The following is a 19,482-nucleotide window of genomic DNA, read 5'->3' on the forward strand; positions in this document are numbered from 1 at the left end:
AATCTGCGTTCCATAGACTGTAAAAAAATATGGACGTAGTGTCCGTGACATCACCCGTAGGTTTCTGAAGACCGTTTTTGAAGCCTAAAGTGGGTGTGGCCGACCGTCGCCATCTTGGCAGCGCGTCACTCCCGAATTTATTTATTTTTACAGTCAGACAATTAGCTGAGGTAACGTGACGGCTAACAGACAGCAGACAAACGGCTAATGATGACTAATGACAGCAGCAGCGGGAATCCACCTCGAAACCACCAAACGAACAGTATTTATATCGTTGTTACCTCTTGAACACAGCCACGTCCAAGTGATCTGAGAGCGCGGGCGGGTATAGATATATACACTAATGTCGCCTTGGCTACAGTTTCGTTCCAATGAACTGCAGTAGCCAAGGCGACTTCTATTGTATATATCTATACCCGCCCGCGCTCTCAGATCACTTGGACGTGGCTGTGTACAAGAGGTAACAACGATATAAATACTGTTCGTTTTCTCACACAAACCGCTCGTTTCGTGTCTTAGGCCATCAATGTGTACTTACGATGGGGAATTGTTTAATTTGGACGATGGGGAATTGTTTTAATTTGGACTCTGTGCATGCTGTTTGAGACAGTGACCATAGACCTGCATTATATGACTGACAGACAAGAACGGTTTGACCTAAAAATATCAAAATTGAAACTACTGCGGAAAAAAGACACCTACATCTTGGATGCCCTTGAGGTAAGCTAAAACATACCAAAATTTAATTTCAAAGTGAACTATCCCTTTAATTGTACATACATTAGTGTTTGAACTTAAAACTTGACATCTTCACCCTTTATTCAAATACTATTAATGTGTTGGAAGATTTTGTGTAAGTGTTTTTTAATAAGAATTGTTCAAAAAGTAAATACAATTGTGATGGGAAAATGTATTTACTTTTTGAACAATTCTTAAACACTTCCTTATAATTTGGTTTAAATAAATTACATTTATGTGAGTTTTGCTTGTCACATTGGGATAAATACAAATGCTATTTTTAAGTCATTGCCGAAAGATGATGAAATATGACGTACATGTATATCTACACTAAATTGTAATGGTGTTCGGTTTGAATAGAACTCAAGTAAAGTACAGATTCCCCATAATAGTTTCTCATTTAGGGTTTGAGTCATTTATTGAAGTAATTTCCATTTAATTCATAATCGATAAACACAGTGGTGTTAAAATCCAGTCCTGCTGTTCTTTCACACACACACACACACACACACACACACACACACACACACACACACACACACACACACACACACACTCGCGCTGTTTGCTCGATCCCCTCCGTCACTTCCGCTCGAGGGCGGAGCTTCAGCAACACGTGGGTAACGCGCCGCAAACATGGCGGATCCTAGAGAAGCGTCTTCAGATGAAGAGAAGAAACACATACACACCGAAGACATGGAACCGAGCGAAGACACACACACCGAAGACATGGAACCGAGCGAAGACACACACACCGAAGAAATGGAACCGAGCGAAGACACACACACCGAAGAGACACACAAGAGCTTCAGAGACCTGGTGAGACGCGCACACAGTCAGTCTTCATCACACTCGGTTATTATTATTATTAACTCGGGCTGTTTACTTTAGTGCAGATTATTTTAGTGATGCGAAACTGATCTTTCTGAACAGGAGAGGCTTTGAACGCTAATATTGTGTTGATTTCTCGAAGCTCTGGTGCGCGTTCACAGCCTGCTGGTCAAACACGAGAAGCGCGCGCACATCAGTTCGATTATATTGTAATATTGTGTAATATTATTTCACCTAATTAAGTACACTTAATAGTCAGGTTATTATATACACAGTGTGCAGTTTCTGTGTACATTATAATTGTATATATTGGCCAATAATGACATATTTCTATAATAATTATAATATAATTGTATAATAATAGTATATTGGCTTACTGTGACTGATAAGAAGGTGTGAAACATGTGTGAACATACACACCCACACACACACACACACACACACACACACACACACGTATATGAACACACATCGAGTGTGTTTGTGCTGTTTCAGGGCGTCACTGAGGTTCTGTGTGAAGCCTGGGTTAGGGTTAGTTGTTGTACGTAGTTAAGTGAACACACACACACACACACACACACACACACACACACACACGTATATGAACACACACCGAGTGTGTTTGTGCTGTTTCAGGGCGTCACTGAGGTTCTGTGTGAAGCCTGGGTTAGGGTTAGTTGTTGTACGTAGTTAAGTGAACACACACACACACACACACACACACACACGTATATGAACACACACCGAGTGTGTTTGTGCTGTTTCAGGGCGTCACTGAGGTTCTGTGTGAAGCCTGGGTTAGGGTTAGTTGTTGTACGTAGTTAAGTGAACACACACACACACACACACACACACACACACACACACACACACACACACACACAGTGTTGGGCAAGTTACTTAAAAAAAGTAATTAGTTATAGTTACTAGTTACTTCTCACAAAAAGTAACTGCGTTAGTAACTGAATTACATCATTACAAAAGTAACTAATTACCAGGGAAAGTAACTATTGCGTTACTTAAAAAAAAAAAAAAAGTTTAAATATAAGAAATTTCTTGGATACCCCCAATATGAAATGTTAAATGAATGAAATTGACACTAAATAGAACATCTTTTTATTATAAAACATTGTACACTAATCTACACTATTTTAATGTTGCTGTGGGACAATGTGAGAGACACCTATTAACTTAAATATTAAAATATCATTACTATAGTGCAACAATAAAACAATAGATGGTTTAGAACTTTTAATATTTATTGCACAGGCCACAACTGGCCAACAATTAAGTCTAAAAATAAATTATGCTTCTTAAGAAATGTACCAAAAATAAATAAATAGTAGCCTAATAAAAATATACATACACATACACTAGTGCATATAATTAAAATGATAAAACTCACACACCTTTACAACTGGTAGACATTCTGTATAGCCTACTTGAAGTATTTTCTTCCTCACAATAGTAAGTTTAACAAAAAGTGTTTTCAATATAATACTGAACAATGTATCAACATAAATAATAATAATACAATATAATCTTTTGGGGTTTATTTTCATAATCTACAGAGAATGTCATCATCAGAGGTTATTTTAGCCAAATTCTAGTCGTGTTTGCCGCACGTGTTCACAACCGTCAAACAAATATGTTTGAACGTTCCCTGCAGGTTATTTTGGAGTTTATGTTATATAAACTAATTAAAACATTGCATATGATACCAATATGCTACAGAGATTATTCAAATGCTGATATGTGTAATTTATTTAAAATAAAGTATTTATGCTCGGACACATTCGGTCTCTGTCGCGCACTGTCGAGCGCGTTCTCGGACACACTCGGTCTCTCTCGCGCACTGTCGAGCGCGTTCTCGGACACACTCGGTCTCTCTCGCGCACTGTCGAGCGCGTTCTCGGACACACTCGGTCTCTCTCGCGCACTGTCGAGCGCGTTCTCGGACACATTCGGTCTCTCTCGCGCACTGTCGAGCGCGTTCTCGGACACACTCGGTCTCTCTCGCGCACTGTCGAGCGCGTTCTCGGACACACTCGTTCTCTCTCGCGCACTGTCGAGCGCGTTCTCGGACACACTCGGTCTCTCTCGCGCACTGTCGAGCGCGTTCTCGGACACACTCGGTCTCTCTCGCGCACTGTCGAGCGCGTTCTCGGACACATTCGGTCTCTCTCGCGCACTGTCGAGCGCGTTCTCGGACACACTCTGTCTCTCTCGCGCACTGTCGAGCGCGTTCTCGGACACACTCGTTCTCTCTCGCGCACTGTCGAGCGCGTTCTCGGACACATTCGGTCTCTCTCGCGCACTGTCGAGCGCGTTCTCGGACACATTCGGTCTCTCTCGCGCACTGTCGAGCGCGTTCTCGGACACACTCGTTCTCTCTCGCGCACTGTCGAGCGCGTTCTCGGACACATTCGGTCTCTCTCGCGCACTGTCGAGCGCGTTCTCGGACACTCGGTCTCTCTCGCGCACTGTCGAGCGCGTTCTCGGACACACTCGGTCTCTCTCGCGCACTGTCGAGCGCGTTCTCGGACACATTCGGTCTCTCTCGCGCACTGTCGAGCGCGTTCTCGGACACTCGGTCTCTCTCGCGCACTGTCGAGCGCGTTCTCGGACACACTCGTTCTCTCTCGCGCACTGTCGAGCGCGTTCTCGGACACCCTCGTCTCGGTCTCTCTCGCGCACTGTCGAGCGCGTTCTCGGACACACTCGGTCTCTCTCGCGCACTGTCGAGCGCGTTCTCGGACACATTCGGTCTCTCTCGCGCACTGTCGAGCGCGTTCTCGGACACACTCGGTCTCTCTCGCGCACTGTCGAGCGCGTTCTCGGACACTCGGTCTCTCTCGCGCACTGTCGAGCGCGTTCTCGGACACACTCGTTCTCTCTCGCGCACTGTCGAGCGCGTTCTCGGACACCCTCGTCTCGGTCTCTCTCGCGCACTGTCGAGCGCGTTCTCGGACACACTCGGTCTCTCTCGCGCACTGTCGAGCGCGTTCTCGGACACCCTCGTCTCGGTCTCTCTCGCGCACTGTCGAGCGCGTTCTCGGACACTCTCGGTCTCTCTCGCGCACTGTCGAGCGCGTTCTCGGACACACTCGGTCTCTGTCGCGCACTGTCGAGCGCGTTCTCGGACACACTCGGTCTCTGTCGCGCACTGTCGAGCGCGTTCTCGGACACACTCGGTCTCTGTCGCGCACTGTCGAGCGCGTTCTCGGACACACTCGGTCTCTCTCGCGCAGTGTCGAGCGCGTTCTCGGACACACTCGGTCTCTCTCGCGCAGTGTCGAGCGCGTTCTCGGACACACTCGGTCTCGGTCTCTCTCGCGCACTGTCGAGCGCATTCTCGGACACACTCGGTCTCTCTCGCGCACTGTCGAGCGCGTTCTCGGACACACTCGGTCTCTCTCGCGCACTGTCGAGCGCGTTCTCGGACACACTCGGTCTCTGTCGCGCACTGTCGAGCGCGTTCTCGGACACACTCGGTCTCTGTCGCGCACTGTCGAGCGCGTTCTCGGACACACTCGGTCTCTGTCGCGCACTGTCGAGCGCGTTCTCGGACACACTCGGTCTCTGTCGCGCACTGTCGAGCGCGTTCTCGGACACACTCGGTCTCGGTCTCTCTCGCGCACTGTCGAGCGCGTTCTCGGACACACTCGGTCTCTCTCGCGCACTGTCGAGCGCGTTCTCGGACACACTCGGTCTCTCTCGCGCACTGTCGAGCGCGTTCTCGGACACACTCGGTCTCTGTCGCGCACTGTCGAGCGCGTTCTCGGACACACTCGGTCTCTGTCGCGCACTGTCGAGCGCGTTCTCGGACACACTCGGTCTCGGTCTCTCTCGCGCACTGTCGAGCGCGTTCTCGGACACACTCGGTCTCTCTCGCGCACTGTCGAGCGCGTTCTCGGACACACTCGGTCTCTCTCGCGCACTGTCGAGCGCGTTCTCGGACACACTCGGACACACTCGGTCTCTCTCGCGCACTGTCGAGCGCGTTCTCGGACACACTCGGTCTCTCTCGCGCACTGTCGAGCGCGTTCTCGGACACACTCGGTCTCTGTCGCGCACTGTCGAGCGCGTTCTCGGACACACTCGGTCTCTGTCGCGCACTGTCGAGCGCGTTCTCGGACACACTCGGTCTCTCTCGCGCACTGTCGAGCACGCTCGTGGCATTCGCCTCGCTTTTGTCGAGTCCCGCGCCTCATAAACACTCACACACCAGAGAAAAAACATTGCAGCTCCTATGGCTGAGAGAGAGCCTACTCGGATGAAAACCGCTTCAGTGAGCTCAATTATAGTAACACCGCATTTTTATTGACAGTAACGGTAACGGTGTTGTAATGGAGGAAACAGTAATTGGTTAGATTACTCGTTACTGAAAAAAATAACGCCGTTAGTAACGCCGTTTATTTATAACGCCGTTATTCCCATCACTGCACACACACACGTATATGAACACACACCGAGTGTGTTTGTGCTGTTTCAGGGCGTCACTGAGGTTCTGTGTGAAGCCTGTGATCAGCTGGGCTGGAAGAAACCCACCAAGATCCAGATCGAGGCCATTCCTGTGGCTCTGGAGGGTGAGCAGATACACACACACACACACACACACACACTCACACACACACACACACACACACACACACACACTCTCTTATATACACACGCACTCACACACAAACACACTAATACACACACGCACGCACTCTCTCTCTCTCTCTCTCTCTCTCTCTCTCTCTCTCTCTTACTCGCTCACACTCTCTCTCTCTCTCTCTCAGAGACCGTGTGTGAGAGTGTATCAGTCGAGATGTGTAGGTCGAGATGTGATCGGTCTGGCGGAGTCTCTCTCTCTCTTTCTTTCTCTCTCTCTCTCTCTCTCTCTCTCTCTCTTTCTTTCTCTCTCTCTCTCTCTCTCTCTTTCTTTCTCTCTCTCTCGCTCAGTAGTGACCATGTGCGAGTGTATCAGTCGAGATGTGTAGGTCAAGATGTGATCGGTCTGGCGGAGACACTCTCCTCTCTCTCTCTCTCTCTCTCTCTCTCTCTCTCTCAGTAGTGACCGTGTGTGAGAGTGTATCAGTCGAGATGTGATCGGTCTGGCGGAGACACTCTCCTCTCTCTCTCTCTCTCTCTCTCTCTCTCTCTCTCTCTCAGTAGTGACAGTGTGTGAGAGTGTATCAGTCGAGATGTGTAGGTCAAGATGTGATCGGTCTGGCGGAGACACTCTCCTCTCTCTCTCTCTCTCTCTCTCTCTCTCTCTCTCTCTCTCTCTCTCTCTCTCTCTCTCTCTCAGTAGTGACCGTGTGTGAGAGTGTATCATTCGAGATGTGTAGGTCGAGATGTGATCGGTCTGGCGGAGTCTCTCTCTCTCTCTCTCTTTCTTTCTCTCTCTCTCTCTCTCTCTCTTTCTTTCTCTCTCTCTCTCGCTCAGTAGTGACCGTGTGCGAGTCTATCAGTCGAGATGTGTAGGTCAAGATGTGATCGGTCTGGCGGAGACACTCTCCTCTCTCTCTCTCTCTCTCTCTCTCTCTCTCTCTCTCTCTCTTTCTCTTTCTCTTTCTCTCTCTCTTTCTCTCTTTCTCTCTCTCTCTCTCTCTCTAACACGTGTGAGCAGGTCGTGATGTGATTGGTCTGGCGGAGTCTCTCTCTCTCTAACGTGTTTGAGTGTGAGAGAGAGCAGGTCGTGATGTGATTGGCGGAGACTCTCTCTAATGTGTGTGTGTGAGAGAGAGCAGGTCGTGATGTGTGTGTGAGAGAGAGCAGGTCGTGATGTGATTGGTCTGGCGGAGACTCTCTCTCTAACACGTGTGTGTGTGTGTGAGAGAGCAGGTCGTGATGTGATTGGTCTGGCGGAGACTCTCTCTCTCTCTAACACGTGTGTGTGTGTGTGTGTGTGTGTGAGAGCAGGGCGTGATGTGATCGGTCTGGCGGAGACGGGTTCGGGGAAGACGGGAGCGTTTGCTCTGCCGATCCTCCAGTCTCTGCTGGCGTCTGCTCAGCGTCTGCACACGCTCGTCCTCACGCCCACCCGAGAGCTGGCCTTCCAGATCGCAGAGCAGTTCGACGCGCTCGGCTCCAGCATCGGCGTCAAGACCGGTACGCCTTCCCAGCATGCACTCGCTCAGCACACCCTTCCCAGCATGCACTGTGCCCAGTCAACACAATAACCCTTCCCAGCATTCACTTTCTGTTAAAACGGCTCTTTATATCACAGTGTCTCTATCTGTCCATAATAGAGCTGCATGTGTGGTCAGGTCATGTGATGCAGTAAATGTTGTGAACACACTCTCATCAGTGTGTGTGTGTTTCAGCGGTTGTCGTCGGAGGGATTGATATGATGTCTCAGGCTCTGGTTCTGGCCAAGAAACCGCACGTGGTCATTGGTAAGAGCTTATGAGTGCGTGATGTTCAGACCGAATGTGTGGCCTGATCACAGGATCTGTTGAATCATGGGTAATAATCCTGCTCTGACTCGCAGCGACTCCGGGCCGCTTGATCGATCACCTGGAGAACACCAAAGGGTTCAACCTGAGAGCACTCAAATATCTGGTGATGGACGAGGCCGACCGCATTCTCAACATGGACTTTGAGTCTGAGGTACAAACACACACACTCACAGAACAACACACATACCACTATATATATATATAATTATACAGTTGTAATCAAAATTATTAAACCCCCATTGCAAATCAGGTTTATTGGCAAAATGTACAGACTTTTAAGCTGTTTGCAATGAACAAATCAAACAAAAGTAATTGAAATAGCTCAACACAACAAATGTTTCAAGTGGTTTCCCCAAATTTAACTGAAAATGCAACTTTTAATGACTTCTGCAGTCTCAAAATTATTCACCCCCCTGAACAGAATCCCTCCCAACAGCACAGATCTGCAGAACAGGGGTCGTCTCACTAATCAAGGGCTCCATTAGTTGCAGCAGGTGTGCTTGAGCTAGAACACATGACATATCTGAACTGGTGAGGTTTGTTGAGTGTCACGTTTGACTGCATGTCATCAAAATCATCGCCCTTCACAAACAAGGAACAGGATACAGAAAGATAGCAAAGGCACTAAATGTTCCCAGAGACACTGTTGGAAGTGGTGGAGCAGTGATTACACTCCCTGTACGGTTCAGAAAACGCTCGAGTGACTGCAGAAGACCCACAGCAAGACTTGGTGGCCAGAGACACTGAGGTTTCATCTGCACAGCAAAGCTCGTACTAAACGCTTGCCAGAACTCAAAGACTACACCGCTACTGACCCAAAGACTACACCACTACTGACCCAAAGACTACACCGCTACTGACCCAAAGACTACACCGCTACTGACCCAAAGACTACACCGCTACTGACCCAAAGACTACACCGCTACTGACCCAAACGCACAAGAAAAGTGCTCAAAATCATATAAATAAGCCACAAAATTTTTGGGATTCTGTTCTGTGGAGCGATGAAGCAAAACTGGATCTTTTCGTCCCTCTGGATCAGCGGTGTGTCTGTAGGAAGTAGGGCTGTCCCCGACTATGGATTTTCATAGTCGAATCAGAATCGTCATGTCTTGCCTATAGTCGACTAATAGTCGAATCATACGGGGGTGGGGCTGGGGGCAGTGCTTTAACGTTTCAAAGCCGCGATGTACAGAAAATCACACAAAGATATAGGCCTAGAAGAAAATGTATAAAAACATTTTTGATCAATAAAACTAAGAAATAACATAAATAACTCCAGAAAGGCCACACTGCAGATTTGCATTTCACATGCAAATCAAATTAAATCGGCTAAATTACCTGTGCGAGCAGGCCAGCCTACAGCACAACATCGATGCACCGAAAAAATAAACAATTAATTTACTAAATTAAATTAGAACAGAATATACCTTTCTAATAAATAAAAATACAAAACGAAATAAATCAGAATCAAGTCACAGGATGAGGAGCAAATGTGTGCAAAATGCCTAAAGTGCAGGGGAACATATATTCAAAACACAAGCCACAAATAGTTAGATTAGATAACCCTGACAGATCAATAAATAAAATAAAAATAAAGAAATTATTAAAAAAACGATATTAGCCAGAATTTTCAACTTTGTCTTTTTAACTGCAGAAACAGCAATAAATGCTAAACTGGAGAGGCAGTCTTTTTAGCTAAAAATGTTCACAGCATCCAAAAATAAAATTAGAACCGGCTGAAAAGTTTTGAAATCACTTGTACCTGATCGAGAGAACAAATCCTGAACGTCTTTCACTCTGTCTGTCCGTTGGAGTCTTTTCAAATTGTGCGCGGATAAAATACATTCTAACGTGAAACCCAGTCTATGCGTGAAACATGTTAACGTTGGCCGGCAGAAGTGCGATCATGGTTTTCCTGATGCTAAATCCAGCCTTGGAGAATATCCTTTCTGATGGTGTACATCCACACTTTAGATTTTCTTATCCCAGACATTGTTAAAGATTTAAATCCTTGCCGTGAAGATGCTCCTCTGTCTGTCACGGATTGAAAGTGAAACTTAAATCTGTCACGGGGTGTTTGGATTTATTCACGCACGTTAAAATATTTATTAAAAGCTTCTTTCTTTGCACATTTTTATATAGGCCTACAGCATTATCATAATAGGCTGAATATTAACGTATTGACATAAAATCTAGTTCTATGTGAAATCAGACATTGAATTTAACTGAAAATGCAACTTTTAATGACTTCTGCAGTCTCAAAATTATTCACCCCCCTGAACAGAATCCCTCCCAACAGCACAGATCTGCAGAACAGGGGTCGTCTCACTAATCAAGGGCTCCATTAGTTGCAGCAGGTGTGCTTGAGCTAGAACACATGACATATCTGAACTGGTGAGGTTTGTTGAGTGTCACGTTTGACTGCATGTCATCAAAATCATCGCCCTTCACAAACAAGGAACAGGATACAGAAAGATAGCAAAGGCACTAAATGTTCCCAGAGACACTGTTGGAAGTGGTGGAGCAGTGATTACACTCCCTGTACGGTTCAGAAAACGCTCGAGTGACTGCAGAAGACCCACAGCAAGACTTGGTGGCCAGAGACACTGAGGTTTCATCTGCACAGCAAAGCTCGTACTAAACGCTTGCCAGAACTCAAAGACTACACCGCTACTGACCCAAAGACTACACCGGTGTTTGGATTTATTCACGCACGTTAAAATATTTATTAAAAGCTTCTTTCTTTGCACATTTTTATATAGGCCTACAGCATTATCATAATAGGCTGAATATTAACGTATTGACATAAAAGCTAGTTCTATATGAAATCAGACATTGAGCGCCCTCATATAGCCAAAGTGGCACGATCCTCGTTTCATAACACCTCTGCGAAGATTCGACCGTGAGATCGGTAGTCGAATCAGGCTCCTCCTATCGAAGCATCGAATCTTCGACTATTCGGGGTCACCCCTAGTAGGAAGAATGAGAAACAAGCTGTGAAGAACTCGGTCTACAGTTCAGCATGAGGAGCTCGTGATGCTCTCGGCTGATTTATATCCTCCGGCTCTGGAAACCTGCAGTGTGTGGAAGCAGAGATGGAGTCACTGAAGTATCAGGAGATCCTAGGAGAAAACGTCATGCCGTCAGAGAGGAAGATGAAGCTTGGACCTTCAACAGGACAATGATCCCAAGCATTCCTCAGATTCCAGCAAGCCTTGGTTGCAGAAGAAGTCCTGGGAGATACAGTGGCATCACAGTCTCCTGACTCGAACCCCATAGAACCTCTCTGGTGGGATTTGAAGAAGCCGCTTGCAGAACACAAGCCCAATAATATTATATTCCTGAGCTGGAGGCCATTGCTCATGAGGAACAGGCTCAGATCCCTCAGAAGCTGCTGACTGGCTCTACACCTCGCTTGCAGGAGCTCGGAACAGCAAAAGACTGATCTACTAAGAGCTAAAGATGCTTGCCATGAAGGGGGTGAATAATTGTGAGACTGCAAAAGTCATTAAAAGTTGCATTTCCAGTTGAATTTGGGGAAACCACTTGAAATGTTTGTTGTGTTGAGCTATTTCACTTACTTTTGCTTGATTTGTTCATTGCAAACACCTGAAAGTCTGTTAATCTTGCCAATAAACCTGATTTGCGATGGGGATGAATAATTTTGATCACAGCTGTACATAGAGCTCAATGATATGATGACAGAAGGTGAGCTCAGGTGTTTGTGTCTCAGGTAGATAAAGTCCTGAAGGTCATTCCGCGCGACAGACGCACATTCCTGTTTTCGGCCACCATGACTAAAAAGGTAAAGGCCTGCATGTGTGTGAAGTGGCCGCTGATGCGGTCGAGTGACTGTTGATGTGCTCTGGTCTCACTGGTTTCAGTCTGTTGATGTGCTCTGGTCTCGTCTCACTGGTTTCAGTCTGTTGATATGCTCTGGTCTCACTGGTTTTAGGTGCAGAAGCTTCAGCGAGCTGCTCTACGGGACCCCGTCAAGTGCAGCGTTTCCACCAAATACGCCACCGTCGACAAACTGCAGCAGTACTACATATTCATCCCATCAAAGTACAAGGTTCCTTCAGCTCCTCCGTCCTTCTGTTGTCACTCTCCTCAGATGTGTGTATCAGACGTGTTTCAGCCCTCATGAACGCTCATGTGTGAGTCTGTGTGTGTGTTAGGACTGTTATCTGGTCTCTATCCTCAATGAACTGGCTGGGAACTCCTTCATGGTTTTCTGCGGCACGTGTAATAATGCCCAGCGTGTGGCGCTGCTGCTCAGGAACCTGGGAATCACTGCCATCCCACTGCACGGTCAGATGAGTCAGGTACTCACACTCTCTCTCTCACACACACACACACACACGGCCATTCCACTGCACGGTCAGATGAGTCAGGTACTCACACACACTCTCTCTCTCTCTCTCACACACACACACACACACACACACACACACACACACACGGCCATTCCACTGCACGGTCAGATGAGTCTCTCTCTTTCTCTCTCTCTCTCACTCACTCACTCACTCACACACACACACACACACACACACACACACACACACACACATCCCATCCCACTGCGTGGTCAGATGAGTCAGGTACCCACACACATACACACGGCCATCCCACTGCACGATCAGGTGTACACACACACATACACGGCCATCCCACTGCGTGTCATACACACACGGCCATCCCACTGCACGGTCAGATGAGTCAGGTACCCACACACAGCCACACGGCCATCCCACTGCACGGTCAGGTGTACACACACACATACACGGCCATCCCACTGCGTGTCATACACACACACACACACACACACACACTCCCACACGGCCATCCCACTGTACGGTTAGATGAAGCAGGTACACTCACACACAGACACACTCTCTCTCACTCACACCGCGTGTGTTGCGTCTCCAGTGATTCTGTGTGTCATGGACTGACGTGTGTGTCTCCTCCTTCAGAACAAGCGTCTCGGCGCACTCAACAAGTTCAAGTCCAAGTCCCGCTCGGTGCTGCTGGCCACGGATGTGGCGTCCCGCGGGCTGGACATTCCTCACGTCGACTGCGTCATCAACTTCGACATTCCCACACACTCCAAGGTAAACAAGCAACTTCGACATCCCCACACGCTCCAAGGTACACGAGTAACTTCGATATCCCCACACACTCCAAGGTACACGAGTAACTTCGACATCCCCACACACTCCAAGGTACACGAGCAACTTCGACATCCCCACACACTCCAAGGTACACAAGTAACTTCGATATCCCCACACACTCCAAGGTACACGAGCAACTTTGACATTCCCACACACTCCAAGGTAAACAAGCAACTTCGACATCCCCACACACTCCAAGGTACACGAGCAACTTCGACATCCCCACACACTCCAAGGTACACGAGCAATTTCGACATTCCCACACACTCCAAGGTAAAAGAGCAACTTCGACATCCCCACACACTCCAAGGTAAACGAGCAACTTCGACATCCCCACACACTCCAAGGTAAAAGAGCAACTTTGACATCCCCACACACTCCAAGGTACACGAGTAACTTCGATATCCCCACACACTCCAAGGTACACGAGTAACTTCGACATCCCCACACACTCCAAGGTACACGAGCAACTTCGACATCCCCACACACTCCAAGGTACACAAGTAACTTCGATATCCCCACACACTCCAAGGTACACGAGCAACTTTGACATTCCCACACACTCCAAGGTAAACAAGCAACTTCGACATCCCCACACACTCCAAGGTACACGAGCAACTTCGACATCCCCACACACTCCAAGGTACACGAGCAATTTCGACATTCCCACACACTCCAAGGTAAAAGAGCAACTTCGACATCCCCACACACTCCAAGGTAAACGAGCAACTTCGACATCCCCACACACTCCAAGGTAAAAGAGCAACTTTGACATCCCCACACACTCCAAGGTACACGAGCAACTTCGACATCCCCACACACTCCAAGGTAAAAGAGCAACTTCGACATCCCCACACACTCCAAGGTAAAAGAGCAACTTTGACATCCCCACACACTCCAAGGTACACGAGCAACTTCGACATCCCCACACACTCCAAGGTAAAAGAGCAACTTCGACATCCCCACACACTCCAAGGTACACGAGCAACTTCGACATCCCCACACACTCCAAGGTAAAAGAGCAACTTCGATATCCCCACACACTCCAAGGTACACGAGCAACTTTGACATTCCCACACACTCCAAGGTAAACGAGCAACTTCGACATCCCCACACACTCCAAGGTACACGAGCAACTTCGACATCCCCACACACTCCAAGGTACACGAGCAACTTCGACATCCCCACACACTCCAAGGTACACGAGCAACTTCGACATCCCCACACACTCCAAGGTACACGGGCAACTTCGACATCCCCACACACTCCAAGGTACACGAGTAACTTCGACATCCCCACACACTCCAAGGTACACGAGCAACTTCGACATCCCCACACACTCCAAGGTACACGAGTAACTTCGACATCCCCACACACTCCAAGGTACACGAGCAACTTCGACATCCCCACACACTCCAAGGTACACGAGTAACTTCGACATCCCTACACACTCCAAGGTAAAGGAGCAACTTCGACATCCCCACACACTCCAAGGTAGAAGAGCTGTGACAGCAAACATGGCTGCCTGACGGGGCTTGAGTTAAACCTGTTAGAGTAGCATGTGCTATTATAAATATGCCTGAGTAAAACAGTGAAAGCGGGCAGGACATGGATTGTGATGCTTTGCTCAGAATCTTGCCTCGTTACTCCGAATAATGCCTAATAAAGTAGTTTATAAGCACAGCGCTGCTTTGTTTACAAAGGTAACCATGGTAACCACTGTATTTCTGCTGTTCCATAAGCGCCACCTACTGTCAGAGATTGAAACTGTACTTTCAGTCAGCGTGTTTGTTCAGACAAATGTGAAGAGCGACCAATGTTTTTACACAACTGAAGGGCCTCACATTGAATGTGAATGTATACATTTAATTGTAGAGCTGTTCATACCGGGCGCAATCAATGGCGGTGTCACAAAGTGTTTTTCTTCCCGGTGTTGGAACGGGCCAATTAGATTGAAGACTCAATTCGCGTCTATCATGTCTAGTTGGACGTTGAACATTTTGAATCCACTCGCGCATCCAAAGTGGATTGGACGCGCGTATAAAGAGAGCGTTAGGTGCTAGGCGGTGGTCTGTTTGCAAGATGGCTGATGTTGATCGAGCATTCATCAAGAGAGTCACCGCTCGTATTTGCTCTTGAGAGCAGAACATCGGCGTAGGGGTCATCAGCGGCGTAGGGGTCATCGTCGCCGTACTTGGGTCCACCAGACCCTCCGGAGGTGTACCCAGTTTGGCGAGTTTAACCACTTGCTCCAGGAGCTGTGCCCGGATGACGGCCACTTTCAGCGGTACTTCCGCCTGTCCCGCGCCGTTTGAGGGCTTGTGGTCACGCATCGGAGGGAGGATCGCCCGCGCCCTCACCCTCACCCACATAATCTGTCATTTTTTTTTTTTTTTTTTTTGATAAATGGAGCCAGCTTCCAAAAGTAATTAACCTGTCCTGTGAATTGGTTGTCTTTTTTTTTTCTCACACAACACTGCCCAGGCACGAACTATGTCCTTATTCACTAAAGTATGTTGGTTGTCTTTACATTAGAGTAATTATGTTTCATATAATCTAGATTTAGATATGGAATAAATATTTAAATCAAGTTTTTTATGTGATAAAAGATTTGCTTTGTTGTGCATTAGAACCACACCAGGCATTTTGGCATATTGCAAAATAATTTGAGGCCAAACATATAAAATAACATTAAACTGAAAAGTGGGACTGCCCCCGTTTACCACGTCACTTCACCACGTGACCGCAGCAAGCAGGCTCCTGATTGGTTAACGCGGCGCGAACAGATGCCAAAGTACAGCTTTTTCTACTCCGGCGTCAGACGCAAATTCGCTTCAAACGTGTGAATGCACAAAAAGCACCAAATAAAATCACTCGCAGAAGACGCTCAATTAGCCTCTTTCGCGCGATCGAGGCGAAATCGCGACGCGTTAAATGCGTCTATCGCGACGCAGGACCCCCAAATGCGTCTTTACATTGACGTAACATGGAAATCACTCGCTCTAGACGCTCAATTCGTGTTTGGTGTCAACGCAGCATAATGATGTTGTTCATTTCAGTTTGACTCTAGATGGTCATTTGAACGTTGATAACGTCACGTGGAAAACAAGCTCGAATGATTCACAGAGATTCTGTGAATATCTAGAGTTTCAGAGATGAGACAATATATTACACACACACAGGTTTGAACTTTAACTGACTGTCAATCATCTGATGCTTAATCATAATAATAATATTAATAAAAAAACACTTGATTAGCTTTAATATAGTCCTGAACAACTCTGTTTTAGTGCTTTTTTCTGTGCTGGATTACTGGCTGTTTGTGTTGCTTATTTAATGGAAGAATACAGGAGTCAGATGCTGTTGTTAATTTGAATTGATATTTGATTTACCTGATTAAAACCCTTTGAAGAAGTGTTGGCCTGTGTGTTTGCTAACGCTAGCTGTGTTCTCCGCAGGACTACATCCACCGCGTGGGCCGCACGGCGAGAGCAGGGAGATCTGGGAAATCCATCACCTTCGTCACACAGTCAGTCACTCCTCCCTTCTTCAGTCGTTCAGTGATTCTGCTGTCTATCTCAAGCCTTAGAATCTGCGTTCAGGAGAGTCGATGTGTTACTAGCTTCATCTTCAGTGTTTCCATACACCTATATGTGTGTGAATTATGGCATGAATGAATGAATGAATGAATGAGGTATTTATATAGCGCTTTCATATGTAGTACTGTACACCCAAAGCGCTTTACAATCATATCAGGGGATCTCTCCTCAACCACCACCAGTGTGCAGCATCCACTTGGATGATGCGACGGCAGCCACAGTACAACGGCGCCAGTGCGCTCACCACACACCAGCTATAGGTGGAGAGAGGAGAGAGAGTGATAGAGCCAATTCAATGTAAGGGGATTATTAGGAAGCCATGATTGGTAAGGGCCAATGGGTGGAATGTGGCCAGGACACCGGGGTTACACCCCTACTCTTTACGAGAAATGCCATGGGATTTTTAATGACCACAGAGAGTCAGGACCTCGGTTTTACGTCTCATCCGAAGGACGGTGCTCTTTGACAGTATAGTGTCCCCGTCACTACACTGGGGCGTTAGGACCCACACAGACCACAGGGTGAGCGCCCCCTGCTGGCCTCACTAACACTTCTTCCATGTCGCATATAAACCCACTGGATGGAAACGGAGAGATAAATTCGTAAAAAGCGCATAGCAAACATCACATTTTGTGCACAAGTTAAATTCACAACTTTGGGTGGAAACAAAGCTATTATTGGCTTAAGAACTGATGAACCAGTGAAGGATTTCAAGCTTTATTAGTGCAGGTCTGAAGAAGTCTTAAGTCCCTCTTCAGAGCGACTGAGCAATTGTGTTGATCATGTGAATGAAACCTGGCGCCTTCAGAAAGTGTCTGGAGGGAAAAGCTCTCATTGGCTTCTGACGCTCTGTGTGTGTGTGTGCAGGTATGACGTGGAGCTGTTCCAGCGCATCGAGACTCTGATCGGGAAGAAACTGCCCGCCTTCCCCACACAGGAAGAGGAAGTGATGATGCTGGTGGAGCGAGTGAGCGAGGCTCAGCGATTCGCACGCATCGTACGTCCTCCTGCCATGTGATCAGGTACTACGGTGTGACGGAGTGTGTGTGTGTGACGGCTGTGTTTCCTCTGGCAGGAGATGAAGGAGAGCAGTGAGAAGAGGAAGCGGCCCAGAGTGGCCGAGGAAGAGGACGGCGAGCAGTCGAGCGGCGTGAGGAAGATGGTCAAGGGCGGCTCCTTCAGAGGAACACGAGGCGGCGGCGGCGGCTTCAAGAGAGGAAGATGAAGAGCAGGCTGACGTCTGTAGTTCTGCCTGTGAATCTAATAAATGCTGCATTCTCTTCTCCATCTTGAGTGAACTGTCCTTTTAAGATAATATAAACATGTGCATTATGAATTTCTTTGAAGCCGCGTCCCCCTTTGGCAGAGAACAGACCACAGTGTTACTCCTTTTAGAGGCGTTTCTCAATGGCAAGTTCGGACTTGTGTTTTTGGCGGTTCGGACTTGGTGAGTTTGACTTCGGCGAAGGAACCCTGGAGTCCGGAGATTCAGCGCACAGAACAACAGCTCTCTCGGTTACTCGCCTCGATAGGAGTCGACTGGAACAGACTATGATTGCTGTTGCAGTTGTGCTTTATATCGGATCCGTCAGGAAGAGACTGTGGAGGACGGACAGGAGACGTGCCTCATTAGCATGTGTCTCCAGCTTTGTGTGTTTATCTAACCCTTATGCTTTTCTCATCACCTGCCCATGTGTTTATAAATGTGACTGGACAGTTTACTTGCTATACCTCTAAATAAAGTATTACATTTTATTATGTGACATTTGTAGGTGTTCTTTTTGCCGTAAGCTGTAGTAAGTGGTGCTTTTAATTGGTCCTGGTTATACGGAGAAGTGTTTCATTCATATAAATGCACCTGAAGAACAGGTAAGTTTCTGGTAATGAAACATCCAGAGGTTTTTATTTTTCTAAAATATTGCAGTGAACATGTGGAAACTGTATCAATAACAGTGCATGTATGCAATGTGTACATTAGCTGAGCTCTAGCATGAATGGCTGATGTAACATAAACGTTGGTAAAACAAATCTTTCCTCAGAGTAGTGAGAACGACAGACAATCTGCATTAATACACAGTTAAAAAAGGAAATAAAGTCGGCACACCACGACTCCGAAAATGTAATAATAGACTCACACACCGGTGGTAACCTTTCGAGCACGTAGGCTCTTCGTCAGACAATTAAAGAGTTAAACACTCATTGCTCATTGTTAGTTCATGTTAGTTAATACATTTACTAATGTTTAATAAAGGAACCTTATTGTAAAGTGTTACCAAAATTACTATCCAGTTAAATAATAAAACCTGCATAAACCAAAATAACAAAATCAAGAAATTAAAAAATTTAAATGAACAAATCTTAAAGACACGGACGAATATCTATTCTTCATTTAATCCCCTAGGTGCCATAGTACCTAACGTGTAAATCCAGAGGCGTTCGCGTTTTAGAAGTAAATTACTGATGTCCCCTCCGCGCCGGGGACACTTCACCAATTCTACACCTAGGTATTGTAAGATAGAAACAGAATGTCTAAAAGCAGCAAAATGCTGAGCGACCGGACTTTAGAAATCTCGATGTTCTGAAATGCGGGTTCCACATTTTTTTTAGACAAGGTTCCCTTTGGTAACTACAGATGTGGAAATGGCCAACAATGTAACTTCACTCATAAAACTAAAACATTCAAACATC

At 46.9% G+C, this 19,482-nt stretch overlaps 1 protein-coding gene across 1 annotated transcript; it reads left to right on the plus strand.

The window, feature by feature from the left end:
- The first annotated feature begins 1,337 nt into the window (after window positions 1-1,337).
- On the plus strand, window positions 1,338-18,557 carry ddx47 (DEAD (Asp-Glu-Ala-Asp) box polypeptide 47). Its single transcript, XM_082144419.1, has 12 exons — window positions 1,338-1,557; window positions 6,065-6,158; window positions 7,483-7,671; window positions 7,887-7,958; window positions 8,054-8,172; window positions 11,758-11,829; window positions 11,980-12,096; window positions 12,203-12,349; window positions 12,998-13,135; window positions 16,654-16,724; window positions 17,662-17,791; window positions 17,870-18,557. Exons 1-12 carry the CDS (start codon window positions 1,375-1,377, stop codon window positions 18,017-18,019), a joined length of 1,482 nt encoding a protein of 493 aa, XP_082000545.1. The 5' UTR covers window positions 1,338-1,374; the 3' UTR covers window positions 18,020-18,557.
- The last annotated feature ends 925 nt before the right edge of the window (window positions 18,558-19,482 follow it).

The sequence above is a fragment of the Leuciscus leuciscus genome (assembly GCF_965113295.1).
Source record: "Leuciscus leuciscus genome assembly, chromosome: 1".
Classification (NCBI taxonomy): domain Eukaryota; kingdom Metazoa; phylum Chordata; class Actinopteri; order Cypriniformes; family Leuciscidae; genus Leuciscus; species Leuciscus leuciscus.

Coding starts and splice junctions, on each gene's coding strand:
- ddx47 (XM_082144419.1), top strand. CDS start 1,375: ATGGCGGATCCTAGAGAAGCGTCTTCAGATGAAGAGAAGAAACACATA. Junction 1,558..6,064: donor ACAAGAGCTTCAGAGACCTG/GTGAGACGCGCA, acceptor GTGCTGTTTCAG/GGCGTCACTGAGGTTCTGTG. Junction 12,097..12,202: donor TCATCCCATCAAAGTACAAG/GTTCCTTCAGCT, acceptor TGTGTGTGTTAG/GACTGTTATCTGGTCTCTAT.